The following is a 14,369-nucleotide window of genomic DNA, read 5'->3' as shown; positions in this document are numbered from 1 at the left end:
CTATTTGTCCTTCAAAAAATAAACGTAACTTAAACTATAATCAAAAGGCCACTGATGCACCACAGGTTATGTTTTACGCAGGCAAAAGAGTCATTGTCCAAACAATCTTGTTCTGTTTTTTCGTATTTCCTTTTATTACCAAGCAAGCAAACAAACAAAAAAGGAACAAGGGCCTTGTCTCCTGTTGCCTCTCTTGCGCTGGTACAAAAACCGTAGGCCCACCCCGGTGCATGCTGGTCCTGTGAGCATTGCCTACCTAAATATATTGCAGGTGCCCAGGGTGTTATCCAATGAAATAAACCCATAACTTAACTACTAATTAACCCCAACAAATTATGTAGATAAACAAATAAATAACTAACAAGAAAATATTATCAAGTAATCCAAACAAAACAACAACATTCATTCATTTTGTACCGCTTTTCCTCACGAGGGCCGCGGGGGGTGCTGGAGCCTATCCCAGCTGTCTTCGGGCGAGAGGCGGGGTACACCCTGGACTGGTGGTCAGCCAATCACAGGGCACATATAGACAAACAACCATTCACACTCACATTCATACCTATGGACAATTTGGAGTCGCCAATTAACCTAGCATGTTTTTGGAATGTGGGAGGAAACCGGAGTACCCGGAGAAAACCCACGCATGCACGGGGAGAACATGCAAACTCCACACAGAGAGGGTGGAATTGAACCATGGTCTCCTAGCTGTGAGGCTAACCACTCGACCACGGTGCAGTTAAACTGTGTTCATCATCATAATGGTCAATTTTTGTCATGTAAATATAATGAATTTGAAACAACAATACATTAAAATATATGCTAAATATATACAAATAATAGCGCACAGACCTCACAGCTAGGAGATCAAGGTTCAATTCCACCCTCGGGCATCTCTGTGTGGAGTTTGCATGTTCTCCCCGTGCATGCGTGGGTTTTCTCCGGGTACTCCGGTTTCCTCCCACATTCCAAAAACATGCTAGGTTAATTGGCGACTCCAAATTGTCCATAGGTATGAATGTGAGTGTGAATGGTTGTTTGTCTATATGTGCACTGTGATTGGCTGGCGACCAGTCCAGGGTGTACCCCGCCTCTCGCCCAAAGACAGCTGGGATAGGCTCCAGCGCGACCCTCGTGAGGAAAAAGCGGTAGAAAATGAATGAATGAATGAATACAAATAATAGTAAAAAATTGTGTCAACATTTGTCACATAAAGACAATAGTAAATAAAATGGTGCGTTATAATCTTAGCCAAGGCTGACTTTTGGACAACTCCTGCCTCATTAGAGCGTGCAGGTGTACCTGCTATATAAAGTGTGTAATTGGGCCTCGAGGCTGCAAATCCCTTGCCAAGGAAATACAATTAACAAGGAAGATTTGATGGAAATTAGTGTCTTTCTTTGACATATGACTAGCGCATGTAAGACTATTTTTTGCCCAGCGTTGCTAATGACTTGCTTAATGTGAGTTTCCTTGAAGGAGAATTGAATCCAGTATAGTATATATACTGTATGTGTGTGAGGTATAAAAGTGCCAACTTGTAATTGTGTTCTCAGGGCCCAGCTGTACATGGAACATTTAGATGGGCCGTTCTCGCTGGCTGCTCTGCCGTACAGCCAGATGAACGAGCTGCTGAGCCGTAGCGGGGACAGAATGTATTCGAGGCCCAACGACCCCCCGCCGCCTCCGCCAGCCATGCACTCACTGGGAGAGATCAAGCCGCCCTCTGTCATCAGGTGAACTTCCTTAGAGGATGAAGTAGAAAAAGTAGAAGCACTGAGGAACCGTCATGTATTTCTCTCTCCTTGTAGTTCCAGTTCCGGCTTTTCAGACAGCAGACCTCAATCTCCAGCGAGGACAGCAGGCCTCAACAACACCCACCCGCCTCCGCCGCCCCCTCTCCCCCCACCGCCGCCCCCTCTACCGTCCTCGGGCTTACGTGGCACCCCTCCTCCCCCTGTTCCTCCCTTACCCATCCAACACCACCCCACGGCCATCCCCCCCGCCCCGGCCCCTCTCCAGATCGCCCCGGGCGTCCTCCACCCGGCTCCTCCGCCGGTGGCACCCCCGCTCCACACCTCCTCCGCCTCCCCGGCCCATAAGGGCCCGCAGCCGGACGGCGCCGTCCTGCCTCCACCGCCGCCACCTCCTCCTCTGCCCCTCGCAGGGGCTCGGAGCTCCTCGCCTTGTCCGTCGGGACCCCCGCCCATGCCGGCGTTCCCGTTGGCAGGGGCGATGGCGTCCCCACCCCCCCATTCCTCCATGCATGATATGGGAGTCAAAAGGCACCATCCCGCCAACCTGCCACCCATCAGCGATGCTCGCAGTGTTCTGTTGGAGGCCATCCGAAAAGGTGTTGACATTGTTGTTTTGGACACTTTGTTACATATTATTATGTATTATTATATACAATACTGCATTCACAAGTTGGTCTTAATGGATTATATAAATGGCAATTTCTATGTTTGAAGGTCTGACTGGACTGTACATTGCTTTGTGTGTGAAACCAGAAAAGAAGCTAAGTTCCATTTTGCTCACCTTCTCCAGGAATTCAGCTGCGAAAGGTGGAGGAGCAGCGAGAGCAAGAGGCTAAACACGAGCGAGTGGGCAACGACGTGGCTACCATCTTGTCCCGACGCATCGCCGTGGAGTACTCCGACTCGGAGGATGAGTCGGAGTTTGACGAAGGGGACTGGATGGAATGATACACGGCCTGTGGACACTTGCTTGTTGTTCACATTCTTTTCTTTTCTGTCTGTCTTGTTGTGGAGAATCTCCATTATTGTCCTATTGTTGTCGTCTTCCTAGTGGTCCGGAATTCATTCAGTTCTGTTTTCTTTCCAGGAGAACCACTTTTTTTTGTCCCTCCCTGTTGTAAAAGAAAACAAAAAACATGAAGGCATGTTGCATTTTAGTTCTTTAGCACATTTTCGCCATCTAGTGGATGGACATAGTATTACACGATGCTGTGTCTTGTTTTTTTTTTTAACATACCTGTAGTTTTCTCAGGCTAATCGCCGCCGCATTGATTGCTTCATGTAGCCTCAGAGCAAGCTAGTGTGTGTTTGATTGAGGGATGAACGTTGAAGGAGACTGCACGTCCATCCGCCGACCTTTAACCCCAGGGAAATGTACGCCAAGAGATGGAGGTCTCTGCCTGCCCAGGTTGTGTGGCTTTCTGCGAGGGCCGCACGTGCTCATATCCATATCAGGAAAGCCGAAACTCTGAGCCATCCTTTTTTAAAAAAAAATATATCCTATTGCTTGTACTTGCCACTAATATGGACACTTGTGAGTGGACGCCTCTGTAATTGTCCCAAATTAATATTAAGTATGCAGGATTTGGAGTCCAGGTACAAACCCGTACACACCACCACCAATGAAGGCAGCTTCCCCCCTCCACACACACACACACGGATACCCCTTTACTGTGTAACGAGAGGCCTTACCTCGTTTGCTTCTACGGAAAATGTCCGATTCAGCCTTTTCAGGCTTGAGACTCTCTGCCATCATTTCTGTCTGTCCTGGTCTTTCTTCTACTTGCCTTATCGTCCGTACAAAAACAAAACGTGTTGTTGAGTTGATGAATGTATTGTGCCGTTACTACTTACTTGCCTGCGCTTGTATGGGTTTGCTGTTTCTATGTTTGGGGGATGAGGGGATGAGGGGAGGGGATGGCAGGAGGGAAAGGTGACAGAAACGCCTAGTTCAAAAGATGAAAAAAAAGATTAATATCATGTAACTTATGTAACTGTTACAGTTTGCCTGAATTAATAAAACTCTAATGAATCATCCTTGCCATCGTGGACACTATATATACGTACATATAGTATATATGGTGTTTTTAAAAGTCTCAATATTATAAGTAACAAACAAAACAAGGAATAAAGTTGTAATTTGGGAAATTAGGGGAAAAGGTTATAATATTATGAGCATGAAGTCAAAATATTATGGGAATGAAGTCATATTATGAAAATAAATAATACTGTAACTAAAAAAAACAAATGAAATAAAAACAGCTGTAATTTTACAAAAATAAAGTCAAAATATTGAGAAAAACGTTTCAATTTTATGACAAAAACAAATAGTCATTTCAGAAGTATAGAGTTGAAATAGTATTAAAGAAAATATGTTTTCTTTTTAAAGTAATGATATGAGAAACAAGCAAAACAAAAAAGTTGTAATTTGGGGGAAAATTAGGTTGAGGAAAAAATTATAATTTTATGGGAATAAGAAATTTACCAGAAGAACGTTGAAATACAGTCATTTTGAAAAAATAAAAACAAATTTTTAAAAAGCAGCTATAATTTCACAAGAATAAGTATTTTCACAAAAAATATGAACTGAATGAAATGAAAAAAATGTCAGTTTAGAAATATGAAAGAAAAAAGACACTTTTTTAAAGTCATAATATGCGAAACACGCAAACAAAAGTTGAGGAAGAAGTTATAATATTATGGGAATAAAGTAATGATATTATAAAATTTTAAAAATCACCAGTGGTTTAAAAAAACAGAAGAAACTTTAAAAAAGCAGCTGTAATTTTCTGAAAATAAAATAAAAATATTACAAGAAAAAAGTGGCAATTTCATCATCATAAACTTGTAAACTTATTAGAATATTGCAATTTTAGATTTTAGTAGAATAGAATGAAAGATGTGAAAGACAATTAATTAATTTTAATTACATCTAGTTGTAATTATTAAACCCATAATTAAGTAGAAAAAAAACCTACATAAGTCGCATGCTTCTCTCCGACGAAACCAGACTCATTCCGTCATTCCAAAGTAGCTGTGAATAATCATGATCAAAAATGACCAGGATTATGGAATATTCCACCTGCCTCCTACACATTGAAAAAGCAGAGCTGCTCTACTGCTGATAGCCAAAGTAGTCTTCTTGGCTGTTATCAACACAGCAGCAGAGTGTTCCCCAGAACATTTGAAGTAGAGCTTGCTGTGTGTAAAAAAAAAAAACCCAAAAACAAAACAGGGCATCACCACTGTTTTATGTGTTTCAACACATTTTAATTACAAGTGACTAGGGGTGTCGCGAGATTAAAACGTGACGAGAAAAAGAACTAATAACTCAATGAATGAATCACACGATAATTGAACATGCATGTCCGTTTTACTTGTCTCTCAGACTCAAAATAGGCAGGAAACGGGTTCGCTCTGCATTGATTCGGCACCTTCATATAACAACGGCAACTAGAGTAAGAGCTCTTGTCAGTCATACGTTCTCTGTGGGGAAAGCGCTGCAAAAGAGTGGAGCCTTGTGAGGAGCGATGCAGGGTAACGTAGCACAAATGAGGATTATCCTATTGCTTAATGAGCACCGTGAGCCCATCAACACGAACAAGGCAGTGTGATGATTTTATTTCAAAGTGGAAGCAACCAATCCACCCGATTTTTCCAATCTGGGTGGCGTGGGGGGGGGAACGACACATGGAGATGACAGTCAACATTCACTCCAACGTTTGGTCGGCAAAGTGATTACAAACGTAACAGCGCAAAACGGTGTGCGTTCACAGAAAGCTGTTGCTAAAAAAAATGCTGCTCTTTAATACAGTTGAAAAGGCAGCATTTCAAGAAATGCTGCAAATGTTTGAAAGACTGTGAGGAAATACACGTCACAAATGCCAATTACACAACAGTAAAAGGTGACATGTTGTAGAAAATATTATTATTATGCATTAATATACCTACTCTATTTTACATAGCTCTCTCAATGACCCACTGTCACTATTCTATATTTAAATGATATTTTAATCATTTGATATACTGTACTATTATTACAAATGCATATTTCAAACTGTTTTGCTCTTTTTTGCAAACTATATCTAAATCATAAAGCATATAATAATAATAAATGTGATTTTTTATTATTTTTTTTATATAGCAATTTTTTTCTAATGCTGTTAATTTTTAAAAATAATATCAATACTGGAGATGAATTCTCACCCCCCCCAAAAAAAACAAAATTAGATAAAAATCCAGTATCTAGTATATACGTATATATATAGTATGATATAGTATAGTGTATATATATACATATAGAGAGAGAGAGAGAAAGAGAGAGCAATAACTATAGTATATTTGGGTAATATAACTCAGTAATTACAAAAATATCTGCCCCTCTAGCCAGTATAGAGACAAGTGATTCAGCAGTAAAATCTGATTTATGGAATAATTTCCTGTTTAAGGCTGTGAATTAGCGATGGATCAATGGAGGAACAAACGTTTGGATCCAACAGGTATATTTCCTGTAATGTTTCCTTTCTTCACTTAACTTTAGAAGTGTTGCTCTTCTTCCTCACGGGAGTTCGTTGGACCTGGCGGGCCCGTGCGCCAAATCCCAGAGTCTGGAGGGACTCGGTGATGTAGCGTTGGGTCGGGGACACACACAGCATCACCAGCAGCTTTGCGTCGCCACCTGGTGGAGAAATTGAAGGTTGGTCCAAAGCAAAAGGTTTTAATTGATGTGGGTTTGTGTCACCTATGGCGTCCTGGAGGAGGTGTGTGAGCTTGCTGTTCCGATAGGGGACGTGAGGCCGCTGCTCGGCCAGTGCGCCAAGGACGTCCGACAGGGCTGAGAGACTGCGGTTGATACAGGACACCTCCCACAGGGCTGCACCTGAAACTCCGGTCATATCTGACACACACACACACACACATTGTAAGTGTGTGTTCAAGCGGACTAAGATGTGAATATCAACGTGCTCACCAACACACTCACTCCCTGCAAGATCCACAAGCTGCAGCTTGGTCCTGAACGGGGCCCCGGAGGTGCTCAATTTTGGAGAGGGGCAAGGGGACTGCGAAGGGGAGGGGCAACGCGAAGAGGCGGGGCTCCCGGGGCTATCATCCGGGGAGTGTCGCGTGGCGGGGTTTGTGCGGCGACAACGCGGGCTCCACCACTGCCTCTGGGTGGAGTGTTGCACGGTCTTCTTGGTGCTCTGCAGCCTGCACGCTAAAGGACGAAGAAAAACAAGAATAGAGGTGTAGTATTATGAGGCATAGAGCATGGCATAAAATTGAAATATTAACAACAGATGCTTTTTTTTTAAGTCATAATATTATGAGAAATAAACAAAACAATGAATAATAAAAATTAGGTTGCAGTAAAACTTATAATGTTCTGATAATGAAGTCAAAATTTTATGGGAGTTAAGTCATAAATTTAAAAAATTACATTAAAAAAATGACAGTTGGAAAATTACCAAAAAAAGGGAAGAAATGACAAAAAAGAGCTGTAATTATCTGAGGATGAAGTCAAAATATTTTGAGAAAAAGCTGTATTCTAACAAGGCAAAAAGATGCAATTTTATGAGAATAAACTCATAATATTAGAAGGAAAAATAATGTAATGTTAGTATTAGAGTTGAAATATTAAATAAAAAATTTATTATTTTTTCTAATTATATTATTACAAAAATTATTTTTTAAAAGTTTTAACTTTTGGGAAATTTGCTTGGGAAAAATTCAAAATATGATGGGAATTAAGTCATAATTACACAAAAATAATTGACATCAAGAAAGTTGCCATAGTTGGAAAATTACAAAAAAAGGAGCAGAAATTACATAAAACATTGGTTATTTTTCGAGAATAAAGACAAAATTTTTCAAAAAAAAAGCTGTACGCTAACAAGCCCAAAAGATGCAATTTTACGAGAATAAACTTGTAATATTATGAGTAAAAATAATGTAACTTTAGTCGCATAGAGTTATAGAATATCACAAAAATAAATATTAATAAAGTTGTAAGTTTTGGAAATTAGCTTGGGAAAAAGATTATGGGAATAAAGACCTTTGCTTGGATGCCCCAAGTAGAGACTTCTTACCCTGGGCTTGAGAACTGGGGCTCTTTGAGGAAATAGTGAGCGTGACAATGAGGTGGGAGCGAGAGGAGTCGGCGTGCACAAGAGTGGGACAGTGAGCTCTGAGCCTCAGCACTCTGCTCATGAACTGCATGACTTCACAGGTGTCACTCACAGGCCTGCAGGGGGGGAGAACACAATCAGGATGCTACTATCTTCTCAGGGGACAATACGATAGAAAGTAAACGTATGTACTGCATATATCGTTGCGTCAGCCGCACCCACTAAATTTTGAGTAAAAAACAGTCCATGTCATAATATATTGTAGTGCGCATGGGTCCTTGAGGACCAATCAGCTCTTTATTTGACAGGAGCCAATCATTAGCTATGAAAAACTCACAACAAGCTTATCAAACCCACTGAAAATTACAGGTGGTCATTATTCAATGTAAGAGTCTGAATCTTCCAAACAACATTTAATTCATCACACAGCCCCTTAGCACTCAAATATTATAAATATTAATATTATAATTATAATATTATAAATATTATATACCTCAGAAATATAGAAACATGTACAAGTTTACAATACCAACATTTCAAAGATTTCCATAATGCATAAAAACCATTTCATTGGAGAAGCATAGAAAATGGAGGATGGCGCTGCATTGCTGCCTCAGTCCACTAAAGGGAGCCACAGGACGCAGAGGCAAAAACCCAGATGGAGGCTGACGTCATTGCAGCGCTCCAATTAAAGTGTTGCTCAGACGCAATGCCTTGTGGGAATCTTTTCATTTTAAAGTTTAAACTTACCGTAGTCAGGGGTGGAACCAATCAACCGCAAGGGACAACTTTATACTACTTCCTGCAGTGGCTATTGTCTCATCAATATAATATTACTAGTCATCACTAGTGTAGAATACTACAATAATCAGGTCTTTGAATGCGTCTTCTGAATACCTTATGTTTGTATTTTAGTTCATTTAGACATTTTTATGCCTGACATGCTTAAGTTAGGCAAAAAAAAATATAAGTATTAAAATCTTGGACTGACAACAGGTATTAGTCAACCATGAAATTAATTAATCTATTTTGAAATACTGTAATAAACTGAAGCTACAACATTTTAAGCACAACAGTACTCACTTTTCGACATACAAATGTATATGTTGGCCATAAAGTATGTGCATGAGTAAGTGGATGAGTAGATAGATAGAGCTGCGTTCTTACTCCTGTGTGAGGGAGGAGATCTGGCTGGAACCGGAAGACGCAGCAATGCTCCCCCGGCGATGGAATGCGCTAGAGTACGCCGGCTCATCTCCGGCCAGCAGGTCAAACACGTCGTTATTGTACACCTCCATCACAGACATCTCCACCGTGTGGCTGGCTGGAGGCTTCTCTGAGATCAGCCTGCCTCGTACAGATTTACTACTAACTTTCAGCCAAACTGAATACGTGATGGAAGTACAATGAACGGATATCCCACCGAAATAACTCCGTGGCGGCCTTTAGGATGACACCTTGCTGCAGCCCTGAGTGGTCTTCCAAGGCGGGGGATCCCATCATAGTGTGAGTCTTCCCACTTCCTGTCTGCCCGTACGCCATGATGCATACGTTGTAGCTACAAGCATACACAAATGATTGAATGAATGAAAGTAGTCTAAGTCACTTTGTGTTGTTTTTTGACGCGCACCCATCCAGCAGAGACGTAAGGAGAGGCTTGACTTCCTCGAATACAGTTTCCTGGGAATCCTCTGGCCCGTGCACCCTGAAGGAAATACAACACAGTGTGTAAAATACACACAGGAATAATCCATACAAATTTGTGTACCTCTCAAACTCAAACATCTTGCTTTGTCCTGGGACTCCTGCCTTCATGCAGTTCACTACAACCGTTTCCTGAAACACATCACAAGAACATATTGAGGACACTGAATGGCCCCCACCTGTGGAACAGCCTGCCAAAGAGCCTCAGGACTGTGGAGACTGTTGATATATTTTTTAAAAAAGATGAAGACACACCTTTTTAATCAGGGTTTTAACTAATATTTAAAAAATTTTCTTATGTTTTTATCTTTTTAGTCCTATTTTATGCTTTTCAGTTTTTAGCTTTTAACTCCAGTATTTCCCCAGGGGGGGGTCCTCCACATTGGGGGCTGTGTCGGGTCTGCTGAGGGGGTGCCATCCTTGGGTCCCTACGACCTGGTCGGCTGGGGGTTCCTCCCTTTAATGTGGGGGTCCGCCCGTCTGTCGGAGTCGGGGGGCACCGATGGCACGGCCTGCGGCTCCTCCCAGTGTGGACGGCCCCAAAGGTGGCGTTTCCTTGATCCTCAGTGCCATGCCATGTCTCCCGACTGTGTGTGATTGTGTGTATGTGTGTGTGTGTGTGTGTGTGTGTGTGTGTGTCTAGTATGGAGGGTGGAAGGGAGGGGCTTTCTTAGTATTTTTTTTTCCTTTTAATTGTGGTAATTGTTTTTAATTCTGCAAAGCACTTTGTGTTGCATGTCTTTGCAGGAAAAGTGCTATACAAATAAAGTTGATTTAATTTGTACAAAGGTTTTAATGGAGAGGAAACTCACATCACTGATTGCGTGCACAATTTGCTCCAACGACACGGGCCTGAAAGTGAAGATCATCATTTAAACACACCTTTAATACAATACATGGTATGGTAGTGTTATCTAAAGGACACACCCTGATCCAAGAGGAGAGGCCTGCACGTGATCGAAGGGTAGAAGAGGACGCACCCTACAGTGGACTCGGATGTTCCCTCGCAACTCCTGCAACAAAACACATAAAGTAGCTTCATCTGTTGCTATCTAACACTGGACAGATGCAACAACAAGACTCACCACCAACGTGTTATGGAGGTCCTTCCTCCTCTGCCTCTCCGCCTTGACCTTCACCCGCTCCTCCTCCAGAGAGCACTCCAGAGCGGTCAACCGGGCCTGGAAATCTGTGCAGAAAGAGTAGCTGTCAATTATAATAGTCATCATAAATTCATCACACAATAAATGGCAATGAGTTTGATCGTTTTGCCGGCCTCAATATATTGCCATGTTCTAATTCACACACTTACTTTGACACTCATCTTCTTCTCTGCATCCTTTCAGAGAAGCGCTGCTCTGCAGTGCCACCTTCTCCTGAAGCTGCTTGCTCTGTTCTTCTAGCTCAGCGGCAAAACTCACATAGACTGCAAAAACCTCACTGAGGCACTGCTTCAAAGCCTGACACCAGCAGCACAGATGCACCATGTCACTTGAATAAACGGAACGACATCTCATGTATTCCTTGCGTCCATGTTATACCTGGACCTCAGAAATGAGTTTGGCGATGGCGAAGCGGGTGAGCTTCTTCTCCTCTTGTTGTTCTTGTTGACGGTGGAGGGCCTTGGCGTCCTCCTCTTGCTCTCGACGCGCTTTCCACAAAGACTGAAACAAGATAAGAAGGTGTCATTCCAAAGATAGTTTAATTTATAGTGGAAGATGCCCGGTGCAATACATTGTGGGTGTCTAGGTCAGTGTATTTCTAGTCACAAAAGTATGTGCTGATTAGAGATGACAAGAGCGCTCTAGGAAAAGTACTAAAATGATGCTCGTCCAAGATCTTCTATATTGTTCAGGCCTGCTGCAAAGATCATATAATATGACGGGCACTTTGCAGCTTAAACACACTCGTCAAAGATCCTCTATATGACAGGTTTAATTTTTTTTAAAACTTAACGTACTGGGCACGGATGTCATACAAGAAGCCTAAATTAGCCTGCGGGTTGCCAGTTGACTACCACTCCTCTTAGGTATGGAATCTTCTTACCTCTGCTAGCCTTATATGAAGAATTGCATTCTCTGTCTCCAGTTCCAGTATTCGCTCCTCTTTACTCTAAAAATACAATGATTCATCGGAATTATGATTACATCCATCGTTAGACAATAACAACACAAGCTAATCAACTTTTTTTTAACCACTTACTCTCAGTTTGTGCTCCAGCAGGTGGACCTGATGTGCGAATATCTGGTCACGGTTTACGAAAAGAGGCATTTTTATGTGGTTTATAAAACAGAAAAAAACGCTGTAGTGTAGTCTTAGCCGTTATCAGACGCTTAAACCGTCTTTAAATGTCATCTAATCCGATTAGAAACGTCCAGAAACTACTCGTAACTCTCATCAGCCCGCTATAAATAAAGGTAGACTGTAGCTTGGCCAAAACAAGCGTTAATTAAACATAATTAATTATTTTAACAGGTAAAAGCGACTAAATTGCACAGTTTAAAATAAACAACACGAGGGACCACCGGTTATCAAACACAAGAGGGCAGCAGAGGGCAGGGCTTGGAACCAACGAAGAAGAAAACCACTTCCTGGTTAGTCGTGGCCAAAAGCTGTGTGGAACTTACGAATGCGTTCTGTTTATGTTTAAAATGACTAAATTGAAGGACGGGCGATTGGAGAACACCAGTGTGGCATCTGAGGTATTAATTGTCATGTTTCAACCTTTTTAAAACTCTGTTTTAAAATTTAACGACATGATAGTAGTGAGTCAGCGTTGAGAAACTTCCATTAGATACACAAATGTAGTACTCCAGTTTCTTTGCTATGTTATCACGTAAACAAAAGCTCCATACTAATTATTATTGTTATAAAATATATTATATAATTGTGATTATTTGATTTCAGATCGATCGCTTGGAGGAGCGAAGGGCTCGTTGCCAAGACAACCTAGAGAAGGCGGAGTTTCGAAGCAGGAAGAAGTTGTCAGAGGAGGAGAGGTGAAGACGATGATGATCACTTCACTGACTGTATTTGTCATATTCTATCTGTGTATTTCTATGTATTTGTCTATTTACCACTTTTTTTTACAGGCAAGAACTAGAAAAAGAAATGGCAACAATAATCGGAAGGGTGAAAAAGTTGGGTATGTATTTATTGTGGTTTACATTCTATCCACATGATGCAAACTACACATATATTTTTCCATGAACTTTGGTGGGTTAAACAAGACGTGCACACGTTAATTGTGCATTAAAACATATAATTAACGCATTAACTTTGACAACCCTAGTTAGGACATAATTTTATATTGCATAAAGGGTGATCATGACTTACATTACTAGATGCTCCATATTGTGAGATTGTGCAGGTGTACCCAATGCCCCTGTTTGTCATCCACCAGACAAGGAGTTACAGATGTTACGCAGGGAGAACAGGAAGAACACGATGCTGTCGGTGGCCCTGCTGGCCGCTTGCGCACTCTTCTACTATGTCTTCATCTACACCGATGTCTCATCCTGACTCTAAAACCTGTTGAAATCCTATCCTGATCTATACTACCAATGGTCAATACAGGAGACACTCAGGACTGATGTCATACATGGTTGCTACCTACTTTCTGCCTCTAGATGGCGGTATTGTCATTTGTGTGACCTGTATGGCCTCTTTAAAGATCTTTTTGTAACATCACCAAGTGAGCTTATCATTTAGTAAATAAATACACGTGCCAATGTTTTCTTCATATCAAAGATCGTTTCAATGAAACTGAATGATGCATAACAAACATGTCTATTTTATGTACTAGAGATATAACATGATAAGAAAATAAAATTTCTTTTTTTTTTAATTCTCTTGAAATCATTTTGTGTTACTCATCTGCTGTACTTGGGCTGGAGGAGGGGGGGGGCAGTATTTATTTTCCCATAAAAGCAATTTAGTAAGAAAGCACGGCTCATTTGATGACTCACTGCTTCAACAGAAGCCTGAAATGGTCAACATTTAATTGGTCATTTTCAAATGGAATAAAGGAAACTTCCCAGCAAGCCACACAAACACAACTAGATGCTAGACAGGAAGTAGTATTCAGCTGTGACCAGAAGGGCATTGTCCTCGGGAAAAACAACAGACGTGAAGTATCTGCTCCTTTAATGTTGATATTTTATATTACCATTTAGCCTCATGTTATTCTTAATGAACAGTAATGAGAGACTCGTTACTTTAGAGTGGATTAGGCTAATGATGTCATAGACTGCCTTGCAAAATGCATTTTAATAAAGAAGTTGTAGTTGAAATTGCTAATTGCATGATATATGCACTCGTATTCTACTATGTTCACTGTGTGGGGAAAATTAGGTTGTGGAAAAAATTATAATACAATGAGAATAAAGTGCAAATATTATGGGAATAAAGTCGGAATTACTAGAAGAAAATTTCTGAGACGAAAGTTGAATAATTGCAAAAAACAAAATAAAAAACAGCTCTAATTTTATGACAATAATGTGAAAATATCGAGAGATAAAAGTTGTATTCTAATAAGAAAAAAGTCAAAAGGTTTAGTAGTATAAAACTGAAATATCAAAGCTTTTTGTTTATAAGTTGTAATGTTATGAGAAATAAACAAAACTAAATAAAATTGTAATATTTTAAGTTATATTGTAGCATAAAATCATCATAATACAAAACCAGAAGAGTGCTCATCATAATACAAATGTAAATACAAAATATTATTTAAGAAGAAAGTTAAAATATTTGTATATATTTTCTAGTACGGAAAAAGTTAGGATAC

The 14,369-nt window shown here is 40.7% G+C and overlaps 3 protein-coding genes across 6 annotated transcripts in view; 2 read left to right on the top strand and 1 right to left on the bottom strand.

Annotated features, from left to right (window-relative positions):
- Positions 1-3,406, top strand: part of wasf1 (WASP family member 1) — a 36,700-nt gene extending 33,294 nt beyond the window's left edge. For both annotated transcript variants that reach the window (XM_058056578.2, XM_058056577.2), the window contains 3 exons: positions 1,554-1,733; positions 1,809-2,350; positions 2,545-3,406. In XM_058056578.2, the coding sequence (XP_057912561.2) occupies positions 1,554-1,733; positions 1,809-2,350; positions 2,545-2,702 (880 nt within the window). In that variant the 3' untranslated portion in view covers positions 2,703-3,406. The remainder of the gene's footprint in view (positions 1-1,553; positions 1,734-1,808; positions 2,351-2,544) is intronic.
- Positions 3,407-6,035: 2,629 nt separating this feature from the next.
- kif25 (kinesin family member 25) lies at positions 6,036-12,141 on the bottom strand. Of its 3 annotated transcripts, none has more exons than XM_058056846.2 (15): positions 11,786-12,141; positions 11,630-11,695; positions 11,125-11,247; positions 10,896-11,043; positions 10,669-10,772; positions 10,511-10,596; positions 10,396-10,435; positions 9,648-9,715; positions 9,510-9,584; positions 9,303-9,437; positions 9,047-9,226; positions 7,841-7,995; positions 6,736-6,969; positions 6,496-6,651; positions 6,036-6,432 (listed from the first exon to the last, which is right to left on the bottom strand). In XM_058056846.2, the coding sequence occupies exons 1-15, from the start codon at positions 11,852-11,854 to the stop codon at positions 6,281-6,283; spliced, it is 1,791 nt and encodes a 596-aa protein (XP_057912829.2). In that variant the 5' UTR covers positions 11,855-12,141; the 3' UTR covers positions 6,036-6,280. The 3 variants fall into 3 exon arrangements, with proteins under 3 accessions (XP_057912829.2, XP_078655251.1, XP_057912826.2); XM_078799125.1 differs by having other exon boundaries at positions 6,724-6,969; positions 10,396-10,436; positions 10,518-10,596; XM_058056843.2 differs by having other exon boundaries at positions 6,724-6,969; positions 11,786-12,140.
- ccdc167 (coiled-coil domain containing 167) lies at positions 12,123-13,393 on the top strand. Its single transcript, XM_058056847.2, has 4 exons — positions 12,123-12,285; positions 12,491-12,582; positions 12,676-12,728; positions 12,987-13,393. The coding sequence occupies exons 1-4, from the start codon at positions 12,226-12,228 to the stop codon at positions 13,103-13,105; spliced, it is 324 nt and encodes a 107-aa protein (XP_057912830.2). The 5' UTR covers positions 12,123-12,225; the 3' UTR covers positions 13,106-13,393.
- Positions 13,394-14,369: the final 976 nt, after the last annotated feature.

This window comes from Doryrhamphus excisus, linkage group LG19 (genome assembly GCF_037039965.1).
Source record: "Doryrhamphus excisus strain RoL-2023G ecotype Guam linkage group LG19, RoL_Dexc_Guam_v1.1, whole genome shotgun sequence".
Taxonomy (NCBI): domain Eukaryota; kingdom Metazoa; phylum Chordata; class Actinopteri; order Syngnathiformes; family Syngnathidae; genus Doryrhamphus; species Doryrhamphus excisus.
This window is presented reverse-complemented; position numbering and strand designations above follow the sequence as displayed.